The sequence below is a fragment of the Corvus hawaiiensis genome, chromosome 1 (assembly GCF_020740725.1).
Source record: "Corvus hawaiiensis isolate bCorHaw1 chromosome 1, bCorHaw1.pri.cur, whole genome shotgun sequence".
NCBI lineage: Eukaryota > Metazoa > Chordata > Aves > Passeriformes > Corvidae > Corvus > Corvus hawaiiensis.
The window spans coordinates 56,543,806-56,562,301 of NC_063213.1; the positions used below are offsets into that span (position 1 = coordinate 56,543,806).

At 38.9% G+C, this 18,496-nt stretch overlaps 1 protein-coding gene across 3 annotated transcripts in view; it reads right to left on the minus strand.

Moving 5' to 3' along the window:
* Positions 1 to 18,496, minus strand: part of VPS50 (VPS50 subunit of EARP/GARPII complex) — an 84,879-nt gene that overhangs the window by 60,886 nt on the left and 5,497 nt on the right. For 2 of the 3 annotated variants that reach the window (XM_048305479.1, XM_048305463.1), the window contains exons 3-9: positions 15,171 to 15,293; positions 14,489 to 14,560; positions 9,858 to 9,911; positions 4,358 to 4,428; positions 3,833 to 3,950; positions 3,701 to 3,736; positions 1,217 to 1,299 (exon numbers count right to left, since the gene is read on the minus strand). In XM_048305479.1, coding sequence (XP_048161436.1) covers positions 1,217 to 1,299; positions 3,701 to 3,736; positions 3,833 to 3,950; positions 4,358 to 4,428; positions 9,858 to 9,911; positions 14,489 to 14,560; positions 15,171 to 15,293 — 557 coding nt within the window. The remainder of the gene's footprint in view (positions 1 to 1,216; positions 1,300 to 3,700; positions 3,737 to 3,832; positions 3,951 to 4,357; positions 4,429 to 9,857; positions 9,912 to 14,488; positions 14,561 to 15,170; positions 15,294 to 18,496) is intronic. The other variant, XM_048305471.1, reaches the window with a different exon arrangement.

Below are 18,496 nucleotides of genomic sequence, written 5' to 3' on the forward strand. Positions count from 1 at the left end.
CTGCTCAGGACCCCCTTACAGAAATGCTATAGGGAAAAGAGAACTTAAGCTTTCTCAGAAAAAAATTAAAGGTTGGTATAAAAGATTAACAAAAATATCTACCAGAAGAGAAACTATTTAGGACAAAGAAAGGCACCACTGCACCTTTGCAACAATCAGCTTTAAAAATTTCAGAACAGCAGCAATTTAAAAAAAAGACAAAAAATACGACTAGTATGCTTTTGTTTGGAAGGGTCAAAGCAACAAAGAAATAGGCAGGATATTCTCTTCAAGCACAGAAAGCACAGTTTGCCTTAAATAATCACCATATCTAATTTTAAACAACTTCCTTCTGTACTCCTCTCCATGCTTCTCTTCTCCTAAGAGGCCTACCGACGTTAATTATCAAAAGACAGATTCTAGCTTCTCTACTTAGCTCTCTATGCTTAAATGAAAGGCCCATCACCCTCCTTTTTTGTTTCTATTAGATAAATTGGGTACAACACCCTCCAAAGAAAAGTTCAAATAGAAAAAAAAACTGCATCAAAAAGAGCTGCCAATAAATACCAAAGAGAGTACCCAATATTTCCTTATTGTTTCTCCACGTGCAATGAGCCTTCAAACAGAAGGACCTCCATAATAATCTGATGTTACTACATCTCCTGCTGGAGTTTATGAGCATTTCCTCCAATTTCCTTTTTTTTTTAAGGCAATGGAAACATCAAGTCTTTCTAAGTTAGAAGCTGCAGATATTTAGATTAGTTTTGGTTCTGAAAGCAATTTCTTCATGTCAGCATGAAACTCTGCACTTGCTAATTTCACTGCCAAGAATCAGGGCAAGTTATCTTGCAGAAGCCATCTTGCTATAGGCAAATTAATTCGAGAATAAAAACTTCGCATTAAAAACTCAGCTCAGGTATCTCTAGGCTGGAGGCTGTAGCACAGTTATAATTCACTTTAAATTGAAACTTTACCTGCCAACATATTACAACAATTATATAGTCCAAACATTGATTATATACTGTTATGATTGTGAAGCCTGGTTAGTCATGGTAGAGGGAGGTGGGAAACCACTGAGAATACTTATGCTTTTATAACTGCCTCAATTTTACTTTTCTAAGCTGAAAATTACTTTTCAATTAAACTTTCTTTAGAGAATGAGAATTAATGACTACTGTTTTATACTATTTACAAATAAAATAATACAGAAGCTGAAACCTGCACAATGTCACCCTACCTTATACAACTGTAGTGTTTGAAAGTGCTGGCAGCTTTCTGGCATTCCAAGCACAGCTGAATAGCTCCTGGATAATCCTCTTCCTTAGGATAAAATACAATTGAAAGTTCACGTGAAGCAACAGTGCAATACCCATTTTTGCATGCATGCTTATGTATAAATATTAAGAATAAAATATTTTGCCTTTTCTGTCTATACAGTAAAGTTAAAGAGTGAGCATCTACTGCAGCATTTAATGTGCAAGTAGTTCAGAATTAGAAGCAGATGTTAGCAACATCAAAAAACACTATGTATTACATTACCTTATGCAAACAACTTGCTGTATAGTTTCCTTATGCATACATAAAAAGTACATCACTAAGTTTTTATTACAGAACAACTAACATCTTCTCAGTTATCTATCTATTCATGAACATGGAAAGAGGTTAGTTCAGGCACTGGCAGGCTGTTCCCATAGTTTATAAAACCTAAAAGGAAACAAGGAAGACACTCCCAACAGTACACCCAAATAAACACTATCTAAATTGACACATTCTATAGCACATTAGAAATTAACTTAAATACAACTGACTCACAGAAGGCCTCAGGAAACAAAGAACACACTATGGACGCATTGTCCTAATATGTAAGAAGAATATCCAACAGGTAGACAGCTCAATCAGGAAGTATACGATGATGCCAGGACAAAACAAAAACATACAAAAATGTAAAACCCAAGGATCTTACCAACAAAACATGGGCATTGCCTCAGATATACGTGTTATTTTTTATTCTATTAGGCATGAGACCAGAAAGGGAAGGAGGAAGGAAAACCCTCTTTAATAGCTAAGAGCTTCCATTTTTTGTCGTAATTACATCTGTTATATTACGTGCTTTAGAGAGCTCAAACGCAGTGCTGTTACTGGAATTTCAGTCATTGATTGAATAGTAAAAATTCAAGGGTAATTTATATTCAGCTATTATCATAGAGGAGTTTCTGAAATGAAATTTGTTTTAGCAGCAATGTTCTAATGCAGATCAAATTTAGCAAAAAAAAAAAAAAACATTAAAAAAACCCAAATACATTATCCATTAGATGAAAACAGAACAGTACACTGGTCTAAAATGAGGGTTGTGTTTACAGCTCTTTACATCTTCCTCCACTGGAAACCTGGTACTTGCTCCATTAAGTCTAACAGAACTCAAATCAGAAAGCCTGCTTGCACAAAACATGTTACTAATATATTCCAGATGCAGCTCAGCCCTGTAAGATACTGTAGCTTCATTCTTGTTCTTTTTTTAATTGAGAACCCTTTCAAAATGTTCTTCTGTGAGTGGCTGCTAACAGCTCTCCTGCATATTCCAACCTATATTAACTCCTCTGAGTACAGAAAATAATACAGCTCTAAAACTGCACTCAGCCAAAAACTGAGTTCCAGCCCTTAAAAAGCACTGACCAATTACAATAAACAGACATTAGGGTCTGTGTGTAGATGTAACACCCACACCTCCTCAGGACAACTCCTGCCAGTAGATAGTGAAGAGTTGATTTCTTGTGTAGCAAAATACAGCACAGAAATTAAAAGCTCATCATTGTACAGGGATTACTGAGCAGAAAGCAGCACTTACGCCACCTGAAAATGGGTGTAGTTTTGCTTGGTAAAGAATAAGAAAGTTTGCTGGCACAAGGTGACTTACTCAATGGAATTAAATTCACAAAATCTTTTAAGCTAAAACTATTAAGATTCAATTTCCAAATTTAATAACTGAGGATTGTCATCATGACATTTCATCCAGTATTAGCTGTAAATACTTGGCAAACTAGCAAGTTGAAATTGTTACACTACATGTACTATAGCTGTCAATAAAATCCTGAGGCTGTCTTTCAGACAATTAATTACCTTAAGACAAGATCTTATTTTGCTCTGTGCAGTATCTACTGCATGTTTAGGCAGTATACATAACAGTATCAGAATTTTCAGTGTCATGGCCTGCATGCTGCAATGTTTTCTACAATTGAATTAAAAAGCCAATCCAATGAATAAGGAGAGAAGGCTACTACATTTACAAATAAAATACTAATCAGGGAGCCCATCTATAAATTTGTACAGGAATATACCAATAGATATTCTTTATCCAGACCCAGCATATCAACAAACAGCTAAATCTCATCTGGTTTTTTTTCCCTAAATATCAAGCTAAAGAAAAGAGGTATAAGTTGAGAGCAGGGACAAGTGAAGACTCCACAGCATTTTTACTGAAGTTATTCAAGCTTCAGTGCCCAGATCTAAAGGCAGGAATGAGTTTTTGATAAAAAATACTCTCCCCCGGCAGCGGGGCTCTCTAATTCGATATGAAGCTTTTCTCAATTTAAAAGAATAAAAATATAATTTCATCCCATGCAGACACCCTGTCTGCAAGAGGAAAGGAATGGACAAAATTAAGATGACTGACAAATGTAAACTTAGAATAGGTTCAAATTATACCAGTCTGGTAGGGACTTACCTCCAACATCTCACTCAAACGCACATCAGTTCTTTGCTAAAATAAACAAAAAAAAGCCAAAAAAAAATCCAGTCATTACTACACAGAAATGAAGAAAAATATTTGTCACTGAACAAAAACAACTGTACATACCAGTGTTTTTATTGTTCTCAGAGACTTTAGCAGTCCAATAAGCAGCTGTCGTTTCCTCTGATTTGCAAGTAGCCCCAAACTAGTTTGTGTGAAGCCTTCCTTTGCTATATTCAGGTGTCTGCAAAAGTTAAAAATCAACATAATCTTCAACAATTCATAAAATAAAACTTACTTCTAATCAATTCTAACAAGTCCAACAAAATACATGGTAGAAATGAGATTGTCAGCATTGTTAGGGAAACTCAGATAACAAGATTATACCAACAGACTACTAAGAAGGTACATCCTCCCTTCTGCATTTGTCTGTGGACCAGTGATGTATCTCAAAAGCTTTCTGTTTCAAAGAGAACTCCCAATTGCAAGAGTGAGAGCTGCAAGAGTTTGCAATTGTTTGAGTATGTCTAACTACTACCGTTAATAGCATTCAGCACATAAACAGGAAATATCAGCAAGCAAACATCCTGCGTTTACGGATTTCTTCTTAAATACTTCCCCACTTCCAATCTCTGCAGTTACTTAAGATACCTTCTTCCATTTGTGCAAATAACCGCTGCTAACTGAAGGCCAGTCTGCAGTGATGTAACACGTTCAAGTTCCTACAGAGAGACAACGGGTTAAACAAACATACAAGTTACACACCAGTGAGGACTGATTAGTAGATTTCTCTTGAGATGTTATAATGACTTTGTAAAGTTACTTTATATATTATTTGTTTCATCACACTAAGCACTGCAATGTAACATTAATATAAATGATATTTTAAAATACAGTTCTCTTTTGAAGATATTTGAAATCTGTTTTCATTGCAGTGGGACCCTCTACATTTATATTGCACATTTAGCCTAAGAATTTCTGTACCATTAATGTATTACAACATAATGATCAAAGCTTCAGGGATAGAAGCACAGGGCTTAATTTGCATTAATATGCCAGAGAACAGCAAAACAAAAAAAGCATATTGTGTTTCACACAGCATTTTCTTTTTCAGAAGCACTTGTGTTCTACCAACTTAATAGATGTCACATCATAATGAATGTTAATTGTATCCTGTTGACTTTCAGCTGAAAACTCTTCAGCAGAGGTGACCTGAATTTAGCTTGATTTTGACTAGTGAAGTGCCTAGCATAATCTCAACTCCTTGAAAAAAATAAATGTTTAATATAAGTATTAGGATTTCTTTTATTAGGAACAGCACTGCAGAAAAGTGTATTCTTTCCCCAGGCTACAGGAAAAAAGATTTTTTATATCTATATATATATATATATATTTTTTTTTTTTTTTTTAAATTCTGCTCATAATTTCAAAACTTATGAAGTGCTTTCCATGAGAAGGGAAATTTTCACTTTGAAAACTAATCTAATTCTAAAAATATGACAAGCAAAAACAAGTTCAAAGTTCAGTTCAGTTTCAGAGCAGCTCCTGGTCAGCCCCCAAATCACTAAGCTGCATCTTCCACCAAAACCTTCTCCTTTATGTTACCAACGTTGCTTTTGTAAAAATGACAGCTTAGTTGCTGATATGCAAAATATCTTAACAAACCAAATTCAAAGATTACTTTCCTCAATACCTACTTCTCTCTAAAAACATACTTATCAAATATCAGAGCTATTCAAAAAGCCATTGTTCCCTTGTTCATGAGGAATTGCATGCAGTAAGGAGCAACTCCACTCCAGTCTTGCCTCTTGCAAAGACTGTAAAATCTCTCCTTTAAACATGACTGGATGGAATGGGAAGAGAGTGCAGTCTAAAGATCCCCAAAGAGGGAGTCCTCTGCCCAGCATTTAGGGCTAAATACAGTTTTTCTGTTCTCAAAAACAATCTTCCACCCACTGGGTGTTCCTAAAGCATGTCTTTCCTCCAAGAACAGAAAACTGTAAATCCCTTATGACGCGTCTGTGCCATGCCTCTTGTGACCACAGGAGTGTATGGTAGACCAGTACTTCATACTAGGCATGGGGTTCAAACCATGATATCCCTAAACTACACTTTGCACAGTGAAAATGGGTCCAGAAGATGTGTTCAGCTGCATTTTTGATTCTTCTAATGATCTGTTAGTGTAGCTGAACACTGAACTGGAGCTGCCATTACAAGTTCACAAAGCACATCAGGAGGTTCATTTCATGAATCAGTGGGAAAGTGAGTCCTATAATGCCCACCAGAAATCTCCAATAAGTCTCCTGACAAGAATAACTCTGTGCAGGCCTGTGCCCGTAAGTAACACTGAAGAATTACTGACATCAGGCACAGATGCATTTAATAAAAGTTTTTATAAGATTTTTACTGGCACAATGGATTTTTAACTGTCCCTTTGGAACATCTGAAAGCACTTCTAGGTATAAAACAGATGTGGCTCACTAAGATGTTGCTGCAGTAAGAATGTTGGAACCCTGGGTTCTGAGAATTTCAGCCTTTCAGTGCTGACAGACAGTGATCCTCAGAAGTACACTGTATTTGACCCGAAACCTTGGGAAAAGCTCCCTAAATTGTGTGATAACTCTGAGGTTGTTGCTGTGTAATTAAAACTTATATCACTGGGTGGAATATGTAGAGACGTAAAAAATTAGATTTAGGGGATATAGGTAATATTAGGTTACAATATGGAGGAATTTGGGTGTGGATCTTCTTCCTTTCTCCTTTCTCCTCCTTCTTCACAAATCTAGGGGTTATGCTATTGGGTCAAAAGTCCCTCACTGCAGGACATGAAAAGTTAGTAATTGGATTATAAATAAAAACAAGTTACTTGGTATTTCATAATTGGTTGATTTAGACCTTAAAAAGCCTTGAAAGTTAGAACTCATGGCCATTTTCCACCCTGTTACCTGGGAGGCATACTCCCGTGCAGCTGTATTATAGATAAGCTATAATAAACAACTAAGTCCAAACAAGAATTCTCGGTCTCCTGCATTTTAATTCAAACTCTGAGTAAAAGAACTTGTGAAACAGAAGCAAAGAAGAGAAAAGCAAAAAACAGGAAAATTCATAACTGGTGCCCCATGTGAGGATCGAACTCACGACCTTCAGATTATGAAACTGAACATTACACAGGAAAATGCAAGAACATGTGCCGCAGTTCCACTATGCAGTGAGAGGTTTTCAAACAGAAGCTGCCGGATTCCAAAAAAGCAGCACTCACTCAAAAACATCAACTTCAAACCTGCACAACAGTGAAAAAATACCAGAAGATTTTTATACCATACAATTACCCTTTCTGCCCCTTCTCCACTATCTTGTGAAGACTCAACCAGAGTAGCACTTAGCAGCCTCCTTCTGCAATAGCCTCCCACTTGACTCCTTTAACTAAAACTGAAACAACATTACTGTTACAGCCTTTTTCTTCCACCTGCTATTGCAGGATATGACGCAAGCAACGGTAACTTCTCCCCTCTCCATTTTTCTTTAAACAGCAGCACTCCTTTTACCAGGCAATGTGCCAGAACACAGATGGCAACTTCTCTAAGGCTGGTTGAGCTGGCCATAAGAACAAGAGAACAGAAGAGGACATTGTGACCTCTGGATAAAAGAGGAAAATATTTGCAGCTCCTTGATATCTACCACAGGTTAATAGCCAGAAAGCCATCTTTTTTCTTCCACACTCTCTCCAGCTTCTTGCCAAAATGAGAACTGCCATAACCACCAGTTTAACAGTGGTGACACATGGTGCTGTACCAACAAAAGTATTCACCACATGATCATTCTCGGACTTTAATCACCATTTTCACTTTGCAGAATTCTCCATGTCGTTTCATGTAATGATCAGATAAGATAAAATCAGGAAGTCCTGACCAAATGTTATAGGGACAGTATGAAGACAAAATGAGTAGGAAAAAAAGCACCTTCCCTTAGAGAACTGTTACAACACCTGTTGCAAATACATTTTGGGAGAAAGAAGAGAAGCCATGCCAATACTCTACAGCAAGCAGCTAAACCAGTTTTGCTTTGTTTTGCTCTTGGAGATCTTTGACATGTTGAGACTCTATTCATTTTCATCTTCAACATGGATGACAGATCAAAGGGGTCTGAGTCGGAGGATCACGACAGCAAGAATGATCAACTCCTAGTCAACCCTCAAATTTTGTAGGATCTGCTCCAGCTGGATCTCTACAAATCTATTTGGCCTGATGGGATTCATTCAAGAATCCTCAAAGAGCTGGCTGAAGTCATTGTAAAACCTCTCTCAATGATTTTTGAGCAGTCTCGGGAATCCAGAGAGGTCCCAGCTGACTGGAAGCTGACAAACATTGTCCCAATTTTCAAGAAGGACAAGGAGAACCCCAAAAACTATGGGCCTGTCAGTCTCACTTCAGTGCCTGGTAAAGTTACGGAGATTATTCTGGGAGGTATTGAAAAACACCTGAAAGACAACGCAGTTACTGGTCACAGCCAGCATGGCTTCATGAGAGCAAAATCCTGCTTGTCAAACCTGATTTCCTTTTATGACAAGGTACTTCACCCAGTTGATCAAGGGAAGCCAGTTGATGTAACCTTTTTGGATTTCAGCAAAGCTTTCAATACTGTCTCATAGTATCCTTCCAGAAAAAATATCCAGCACACAGCTGGATAAACACATCACGTGATGGGTGAGCAACAGGCTCACAGTTCAGGCACAAAGGGTTTAGTCAATGGGGGGACATCAGGCTGGTGACCTGTCACTAGCGGGGTTCCGCAGGGCTCCATCTTAGGCCCTCGGCTCTTCCACGTCTTCATTAATGACTTGGACACAGGACTGGAAGGGATAGTCAGCAAGTTTGCAGACAACGTAAAATTGGGAGGAGCTGCTGACTCCCTTGAAGGCAGGGAGGCCCTGCAGAGAGACCGTAGAGGACTGGGCAATCACAAACAGGATGAAGTTCAACAAGAGAAAGCACCAGATTCTGCACCTAGGAGGGAGCAACCCTGGATGTAGAGACAGACTGGGGAATGAGAGGCTGGAAAGCAGCCTTGTGGAAAGGGACCTGGGAGTCCTGGTCGATGGCAAGTTGAACGTGAGTCAGCAGTGCCCTGGCAGCCAGGAGGGCCACCCGTGTCCTGGGGGGCATCAGGCACAGCATCACCAGTCGGGCAAGGGAGGGGATTGTCCAGCTCTGCTCTGCACTGGGGCAGCCTCACCTTGAGTGCTGGGGGCAGTTTTGGGAGCCACAATATGAGAAAGACATTAAGAAGTTAAAGAGCATCCAAAGGAGGGCAATGAAGATGGTGAAGAGCCTTGTGGGGAAACTGTATGAGGAGTGGCTGAGGTCACTTGGTCTTTTTAGCCCAGAGGAGACTGAGGAGAGACCTCACTGCAGCCTACAACTTCATCATGAGGGGGAGGAGGGCAGGCACTGATCTCTTCTCTGTGGGGCACAGTGACAGGACCCAAGGGAATGGCCTGAAGTTGTAGCAGGGGAGGTTTAGGTTGGGTATCAGTAAAAGGTTCGTCACCCACAGGGTGGTTGGGCTCTGGAACAGGCTCCCCAGGGAAGTGGTCACAGCACCAAGCCTGCCAGAGTTCAGGAAGCATTTGGACAATGCTCTCAGGCACATGGTGTGACTCTTGGGGACAGTTCTGTGCAGGGCCAGGAGCTGGGCTTGGATGATCCTAGTGGGTCCCTTCCAACACAACACATTCTGTGATTCTGTGACTCTCACAACTGCCTGAGATTAGTGGCAGTTAAGTGATCTTACGAAAGGTCACTGCTGCTTTCTCTTATGGACTAAGATGTGAAACCACTCCTAAGCACAGGCACTAAAGCAGCTCCTGTTCCAAGTCCATTATAGGTATTAGCCAAGCCTATGAATTCAAGTCTTCAGAAAGCCTTCTTAAAATGAACATATGCCAAAACCTTTATCATGTTAAGGACCTTCAACTCAATACACCCTTGGTTTCCACTACAGAGATAGAGCTTTAGCATACCAAAATAGCTGGTTCCAACCAGGCACTAGCATCCCTACTACAAATAGTACTACCATAACAACACAACTGCAGCATTATAACAGCACAAAATTGAGCAGTTTATTCTTGAAAAGTAACTGTTAGTTATCTTACCTCAACATATGCAGGCTGTTTTTCAAGGATTAAATCTGCAACTTTCTTAGATACCTTAAAAAGAAGAATATTCCATGTGATACATAGCAATCTCAAGTAGGTTATCCCCATACTAAAGTTCTACACGTTTGTGATTATCATTAAATTCTGCATTTTTCAAATGTATTAATAAATATTCCACAACACATTAAAAAAAATCATAAAAATTATGATCAGCTTTCCTTAGAGCCAAGATAAGAAAAATGTTCACAATTCCATCTAGGGATTAGTGGGCATTTTTAGACTACTCACTTAACTCTCTACTTGTTGAGCAATATGCTAGAATAGCAAATAGAAATAATTGGGGACACTGCAAATGTTTACATTCTGCTCATGCTATTGCTAGAGTACAAATTTAAGTTAACCATACAGCATGGTGTGCTGGCTTGGGCTGGGGTAGTTAATTTTCTCCAAAGAACCTGGTATGGGGCTGTTTTGGACTTGGGCTGAAACCAGTTTTGATAACACAGAGGTGTTTCAGTTGAGCAGCGCCTGCAGAGGATCAATGCCTTTTCTACTCCTCGAACCACCTCGCCTGCAAGTGGGCTGGGGGTGCACAAACTACTGAGAGGGGACATAGCTGAGACAGCTGACCCCAACTGACCCATGGGATACTCCAAACATATGGTGTCATGCTCAGCATATACAGCCAGGAGGAGAAGAAGGAAAGGGAATAATGCTCAGAGTGATGGCATTTGTCTTCACAAATTACTGCTATACAATAGAGCCCCGCTCTCCTGGAGAAGGCTTAACAGCTGCCTGCTCATGAAAAGCAGTGAATTAATTCCTTGTTTTGCTTCACTTGCTTATGTTTCACCTATTTTTCAGCTATTTCTTTTGCATTATCTACCTTTATGTCAACCCATGAGCTTTTCCACTTTTACTCTTCCCATTCTCACCCCTCCCTCCCCCCCATGGGGAAGTGAGTGAGAGACTGAGTGATACTCCATTGCCATCTAGAGTTAAACCACAACACGTGGAGATCTAAGAGAGCCATGAGGACACCTACCTTTCAGACTGATACTGCATTAAATTAAAACTATGTCAAAATTAATATTCACCCTCTACACATTATACCCTTTCTTTAGAACACAGAATATGTATATTTTAAAATTTTCTCCATTGCTCTGAGTAGAATTCTAAGTAGAATGCTCCTGAAATCTGCTGTCTGTATTGAACTTAAAAACTGGGCATTGCCACCTTAATCAAGCTCTTCTGCACAAACACAGAAGCTTAAAAAGAAAACCAACACTACCAGTCTTATAAATGCAAGCTTGAAAATAGTGTATCTAGTTTTGTTTTTCAGCAGGGACTAAAAATACTTAAGAAACAGTTTCAAACATAACAAAGGAATTATCAGTATTGCTCTATATTCTTTTGGGGGAACAATACTCCCAGAAATGAAAATAAAATAAAACTGGCTATGACAGCCAGCCCACAATGCACTACTGGCAAAGAGAAACAAAGAGGTTTTTCTAAACTTGACTATTTAGTCAAACATAGCACAAAGTTGAGCTCTTCAATCAGCATTTCTGTAACAAACTCATATTGGCTCCACCAGCTCCGTTCCCATCCTCTGGAAGAGCACTTGCACATAAATGGTCTTCAAAATATTCTGATGTCATCGGCTGGCAATCTTGACAAGGAGCATATAACCAGCTACGCTTTCCTCCTTCCCTAGCAAAAGCAGGCCAGAATCACAAAGCAATTTTAAAACTTTTCAGTTGTTCTTAACCTCATAGGTGTTCTATAACTACTATAGCTTTCCTCTGCAGGACAGCAAAAGAACCACTCCAGAGGGAGGTGGGGTCAGGATAGGATACTATCAGGCCAAATGCTACACAAGCCTACATGACCTTGTGGCTCTTAAGAAATTTTGTTCACTCCGCAGTCTATGCACTGTGAAATTTTCACCTTCTTTTTTTCAACATATTCTTCATTCTAGTCCTGTACCTATAAAAAACTTTAGGACATGGATATATCTGCTAGTTATTCAATGCTCTAGTACAAACTTAACTGTTTGATTCTTCACTGTTAAACAATGTTCAAGCAGTACACGTGAATAAAAGATACATTTCATTTTCAGTTCTTACACTCTTTTTGTTTTGCAAGTCCTCAGTTACCCTTAACTAATAACAACCTCAACACTGTCAAGCACTTGCCACAGCCACTTTTTTCCTTTCCCTTAGTGATGCTACTTTTCTTTCTGAGCTTCCAAGCTATCCTCTCAAATATTTTTTCAGATGAGCAATATTATCCCAAATTACTTCAGTCATCTCCAAACTGTCACACCCCTTTTGGCATCTTCCATACAATTGTGCTAAGTCTTGGAATCCTGAATTGCAACTGCTAGCCAGCACTGAAGGTGACTGTGGTTATCAATGCCTGCCAACAACATTTGCTGAAGAGACAACATATCTTCTCTTTCCTAATCACATCAGTAAAAAATATTTCATCTCCTGATGAAAAAGAAAAAACAATATAGCTAAGGATATTAGATTACTAATTAAAATGAAGTCTAGCAGACATACAACTAAAAAGCCTTTCTAATCCAAATAGTCTGTACCAAGACAATTACAAATTAAAGTTGTCATGATACATACATTTAAAAAGTTTGAGCAAGTTGGGATCCTTCCAGTGGAATGGAAAACTAATGAGCAAACTACAGAAAATAAGAAGTCTATAGTGACCCTGAAAACGAAGGGATGACCAAGATCAGCTGGGCAAAAACAGATGGTAAAAGTCAGCAAGAAGTGGAAGATCAGAGCTCTAGTACCTGTAATTCATGCTCATATAAGTGCTTTGCATTCGAGAAATTTAGAAGTTGCTGTTATCTCCAAACTACTATTGTAAATCCCTATGCCAGCTGTAGATACAGACACTGAAGCGAAAAAGGCAGTATTTAGTTTTTTGCAGAAAGAGAGGTACTGTGTGATATGTCAATAGGCTTCTTGAATCCTCTATCTAATAATCTATTCACCATCAAAATATTTTTAGGACTGAAATAACAACATATAACATCCTGCAGTTTTGTCTTCCAAGAAAGACACTAATGTCCTTTATAGCAGACAGTTTTCTAAATGATCCATCACAAGATAAATGGATAATAACTGAGACAGAAGAACAAAATATGCAACAGTCTCTCACACTCTACCTGAAAATATGACATAAGAATATGAAATACAGCATATCATAAATTTTAGCACCTTGGCACATGCCCAAGGAGGAAATAATTCCTCCCTTACCAGAAACACATTTTGGTGAGATTAAGAAAGAAACAACCAAGGACCAATCCTGACTGGGGGGGATGGTGAGGGAAGAACCAGGCACACGTTTCTTGTCAAGAGTTTTGGCTTTGAGAGTTTTTACCTGTTTTTATTCTAAAAGAAAGACACATCTGGTCACATTTACTGGAAACCTTGTGCTCAGTTCTCTCCCCTATTATTCATTAGCTGCACGCACTTTCCAGTTCAAATGTTTGCAGCCATGCCCTGAAACTGCTCCTCCAGTGGCAGCCAGTTTCCGTTCTGCAAGCAAAAACGGCCATGACATTGATAACACGTATTGGGATTATGTAGCATATCTCAGGGAAGTCGTCTCAGTCTTGAGAGCACTTCCTTGCAAAACAAGGTGACCAGCAGATGTCCTCTTAAACTTAAAAAAACATCACCAACACCACACAAACAAACACAAAAAAACTACTACCTCTCACTCACTTCCAACTTCTTTCCTTATAAATCTTGGTGAGAAACATGGAGTATTCATTTCCTCAACTTCTCATTAATCTTCCACAAAACTTCATAGGTATATTATGGGGAAAGCAGTCTAAGGCAGAAGGCACTTGCTTTCTATGTATTGTTAACAATGCAACATTCTGGGTTGAACTCATTTCATTTATTTAAAGACATGAATTAGGATTATTACTTCTATTTTACTTGCAGATACTCTCCAAATTCCACAGTTAATAGATTTGTTTCCCATATCATGTTATTCATCTCAAAAGAGCAATGGAACAACAATTAATACATGAATAGAAAATTTTAAAGTCTGCAATGTAACAAGCACCTTTCAAAAGCTGCAACTCTGATTTCTCTTCATTCCTCATAGTGACTACTCGTTACATTTCATTTGGTTTATTACATAGTAACTGTGTATCAATGTTCACTAAAAACCCTTGTAAACAATTAACATATTGGCAAATGAAATGTAAGAGAAAATAGCATCTTCAAAGAGAGAGTATTTAAAACATTTTATGTCTTACGTTGCCAGAAATCCCTCAAAGAAATACTACTGAACTATTCAGCACCGTGTTGAACACTGAAAGACAAACATTCAAAAAGTCAAGTTTCTAAAGAAATAGCACATTTGCTCCTTGTTACAATACTTAACACTAAGATTTACTTCCATGATTTCATATGATTATATGATTTGGTGATGATTTTCCACTATAAAGGCACACAACATAATATTAAAAAAACTACTTAATATCTAATGCATTTAAGAAATCAAAACTTTTTCAGTTACACTTCTTGCTAGACTTACAGACAAGACAACAAATTGTGTGAGGGTATGGAGGAAAAAACTTTACTTACAGCAGCTTGCTGTTGTTTTAGTTTGTCTCTGTACTCTTCCAGTTCTTGAAGACTAAGTACCGGAGGAAGCCTCTGCATTTAAACAATAAATTAAAATCAGGGATAAATTAAAGAATGTTAACTCACTCAATGTATAAGCTAGGCAATCAGTTTCATTAAAGAAACATTCTTATGGCTTCTGCAATCTAATTTACAGAATTAATCCATTTTTTCAAATGATGGATACTGAAATCAATTAGTGTTGTTATACAACATATGATCATAATTGCCTCATTAAATAATGTCATTACCTCAAAGTTACTTTATTTTATGCCATATATGTATACACACAACCACCCAATCACAGAAATTAGTCTCAGGCAGTTTGCTAAAAAAATACACAAAATATAGAACAGATTTTTTCCTCAGTTCTCTTGACTTTTTCACTATAGTTTAAATTATGAAATGCCTGTTAGCACATCTGATATTAATTCTACCACATTAAAAGAAGAGATGATATACTATATATATATACACCAATACTCTATGCTAGAAGCTCCGTACAACTACAAGATGATGTAGGGGAATACAGTGTTGTATTAATGCAAGATCTAAGAAACAAAAAACGGCTCATTAAAACAAGCATACTTTAGGTCTTCATTTCTGTTAAGCTACCATTTTTTCTTTTAAGATGACAGCTTACCTCTAACTCATACTTCACAATATCAAAGGAGTCATTGGAAAAATAAACTTCTTCAATGCTGTTAATTATTTCCTGTTGTGCCTGAGGATCAGTTGGTTCTTCATGCAGTTCTCTGAGCTCCTCCTGCACAAAACAAAAAAGAACTTCCATAATGTAACAACATTACATCCTAGAAAGAACAATGTTTCAACAAAACAAGCATCTTTCAAAAGCTACTTCCAACATTAGCACAAGAAGCAATGGCAAAAAACCAGAAAGATCAGTACACTGTGGCTTGTACTTCCCATTAGGCAGAGAAAGACATTAAAAACTTTTCAAAAAACATAGTGTAGACTTCAATGTTGCAGCCCACGTAAACACTTCTTCCTCGATACATTTACGGCACCAAGTGCATGTTGAGTCCACAGTTTTTTCCTCCTTAACTTTAGAAATTCTCATAATAAACTAAACTGGCAGACTATTTCTCCAGAAGGAGAAAAAAATTGCAAAAAACAAAGCTAATAAAACTTGAACTTTCAAAAACAGAAGAACCCTCTTTGTAAGTGACAAGTAGATAGTGTCACTACAAATGCATAACTTTTCAGCTCAGCCCTCACAATTCACTGAAATACAAGTCATGCCATTAAACACTCGAATTTCTACAGGTAAAACCAGAACAGACCTGCCTTCTTTGAACAAGATTAACAGCTCTCAGATTTTAGCACAGCGGTCTAAGCAGAGATGTGTTGTCAGCTTTCTGAAAGCTAATATTCAAGAGATAAGCATCCCCATCCTTGCTGTCACTATCTCCTCTGCAAGGTCTCCGCAACAATCCAGATGCTTCTGGTGGTTGAAGCAATCCAAGGACTCAGCCTGAACCTCCTATTCCCCTGCTGCACTGCACATTGCAACTAATACTGGCCCTCCCCTGGATGCTGTTCCCTCAAAAAGAATGAAAAATCCTTTATCAAAGACTCGAAAGGGAGAAGTGTTAGAATATTCTTTCATCAAAAAAAAAATTACACGGATCAAATTGCTTGATAATGAAATTAAACTGTGGTGAAGCAATCCAGCAGATTGAAGAGCCCCATAATGACCCTGAGCCTCCCAACAGCGCTGAGTTGTTACTGCGAGGCAAGGCGCTGGTATTTTCACCACAAAGAGGTCAAAGGTTTATTTCACCAGCTAGTGGTATCCGATTTTAGATTAAATGACTGAACAACCACTGACTTGCTTATTTCGCATGTCAGCCGAGGTAAGGTCAATGTGTACGCGTTCCGAGGCAAAGCAACACTTACAATACACAGCAAGGGGCTGTTTCTCTATGCAGTTAGAGGCAGCCAAGGGGTCACAAGTGGACGGTTTGCAAGAACATCAGAGGAGCTGCTGCTCCTCTGAAATACCTCTCACAAGAAAATAAAAGAGGGGGGGAAAAAGGGGAAAAAAATAAAGGCGGGGCGGTGAGGAAATAAAAAGCAATGGCTCTGATACAGAGGAAAACGAGTTTCAAGCGTATTTAGCGTCCCCGAGCACCCGCTAGCGACGCCGAAGGAAGGCCTCAGGCGGTGCTCGGGCGCCCCCCGCTGGGCCGCGGGCCAGCCCGCAGCCGGGAAGCTCCGTGCCGCCATGGGGCAGCAAGGAACGGGAGAAAAACCATCGAGGAAGCAGCCGGGAACCGGAGAAAAGCCTCGAGCAGCCACCTTCTCCCTCCCCGTGAAGTTCCAGGCGCCTCCGACCTCCATCTGAAACGCCTGATGCAGTCACTGCCACCAACGCAATGAGCGCAGCAACCCACCCGCAGCCAGAGGAAGGGCATGGACTGCACCGACAGACCGAGAGAAAGAAGGAAATAATAGTTATATCGTTATATATCTGTATAACTACATATATAACAAAAATAAATAACAATATCAAAGGAAACTGATGCAGTTCTTTAGACAAACTCTTCAAAGGCACGTTTGGATGTGGCCCCGCTCTCAAGCGAGCACACGTCCCCAGCACCAGAGCCACAACGTGGCCCTGCTGAGACCGGGCCAAAGGCTGGGTCAGCTCCGTACCACTGGCGACAGAAGGTGCCAACACAAGTTTGCAGGAAGCTGGCAGGGAAGAGCCTGCAGCTCCACACCGGGACCAAAGAGACACACAGGACTCCAGGCAGGCAGGACTGTCCTGTCAGCTCCAGCCACCCAGCTCACCAGCAGTGACACCTTTCCACCTCACATTTTATTGCAATCATGAGGAACAGAGGAGAGGAGGGCTAGTTAGGGATGAGAGCAAAAAGATTTTTGAAAAATAGTCCCTTCAGAGTCTGTTTCAATTTTTTAACGTATGGTTTTGCGGTTTCCCACATGAGGGTGCATGCACTGGCCAAGGATGCACACATTCAGATTCAATGGCATGCTGCTCTTTCATTAATTTAATTTAAAAAGCAATGGAGCTATTAACTAGCCATATGCATTCCTGCCCTTTAAAACAGAAAAAAAATTATTTCCCTCTAGACTGCTTAACAAATGGTAGCTTTATATTGTACATCCTTCTGTAAATTAGTTTCACATCTTACAGTACATTGAGTTTTAGCTATATGAAACTAAAATTAAAAATTATCCAAGAGAGGCAACAGGGTCCACTGAACCATTGCAAATGGAATAACTGAATTTATCATCTGATATTTGCCTACAAGTTCCTGCATGGCTGTTTCCTGAAAGTAAAAAAGAAAAAAAAACTAACCAGAGAAGAAATGCCTAGGATCATTTGAAATTCTGGACTACTGATATCTTGTCATATTGGTGAAATAATATCTCAGTGCGATAGGTCAGTCGTGATTTACATCTGCTAAAAATGCATTAAGAAAGCCATTATGGACATATATTCTGGATTTGATGTTGAAGTGACTAGGAAAATTACTAAGAAACTGTTTTATCCTGTCCTGTCTCAGTGTTTCTTGCTAAAACACTACCCAGGAAAATATTTATTAAATATTTATTAAATATTTATTAAATATTTAAGGTTTTTCTTTACCTTGTTCATTTTCTTCTAGAAAAGCAGTCTAGTTAGAACAACTCTCCGGGATAAATTTTAGCTGCCACATGAATTACAATATCTGACACCAGACTTTTTGCCATGATAACCGGCAGCTTTCAGCACATCATGCTCCAGTAGTTTGAAGTAACCAACATAGGGAAGGCCAATCTATTGAGTCACCACTAAAGGAGGCAACAATTCCTAGCTAAAGTTTATTTGCTGATTCCTTTTCATTTTCCTCATCCTTTCAATTAGATACACAAAAACGATTTTACTATATAGAAATAAGCTCATCGTTTCAGGGGTCTTGGCGAAGGGCCGGGTTA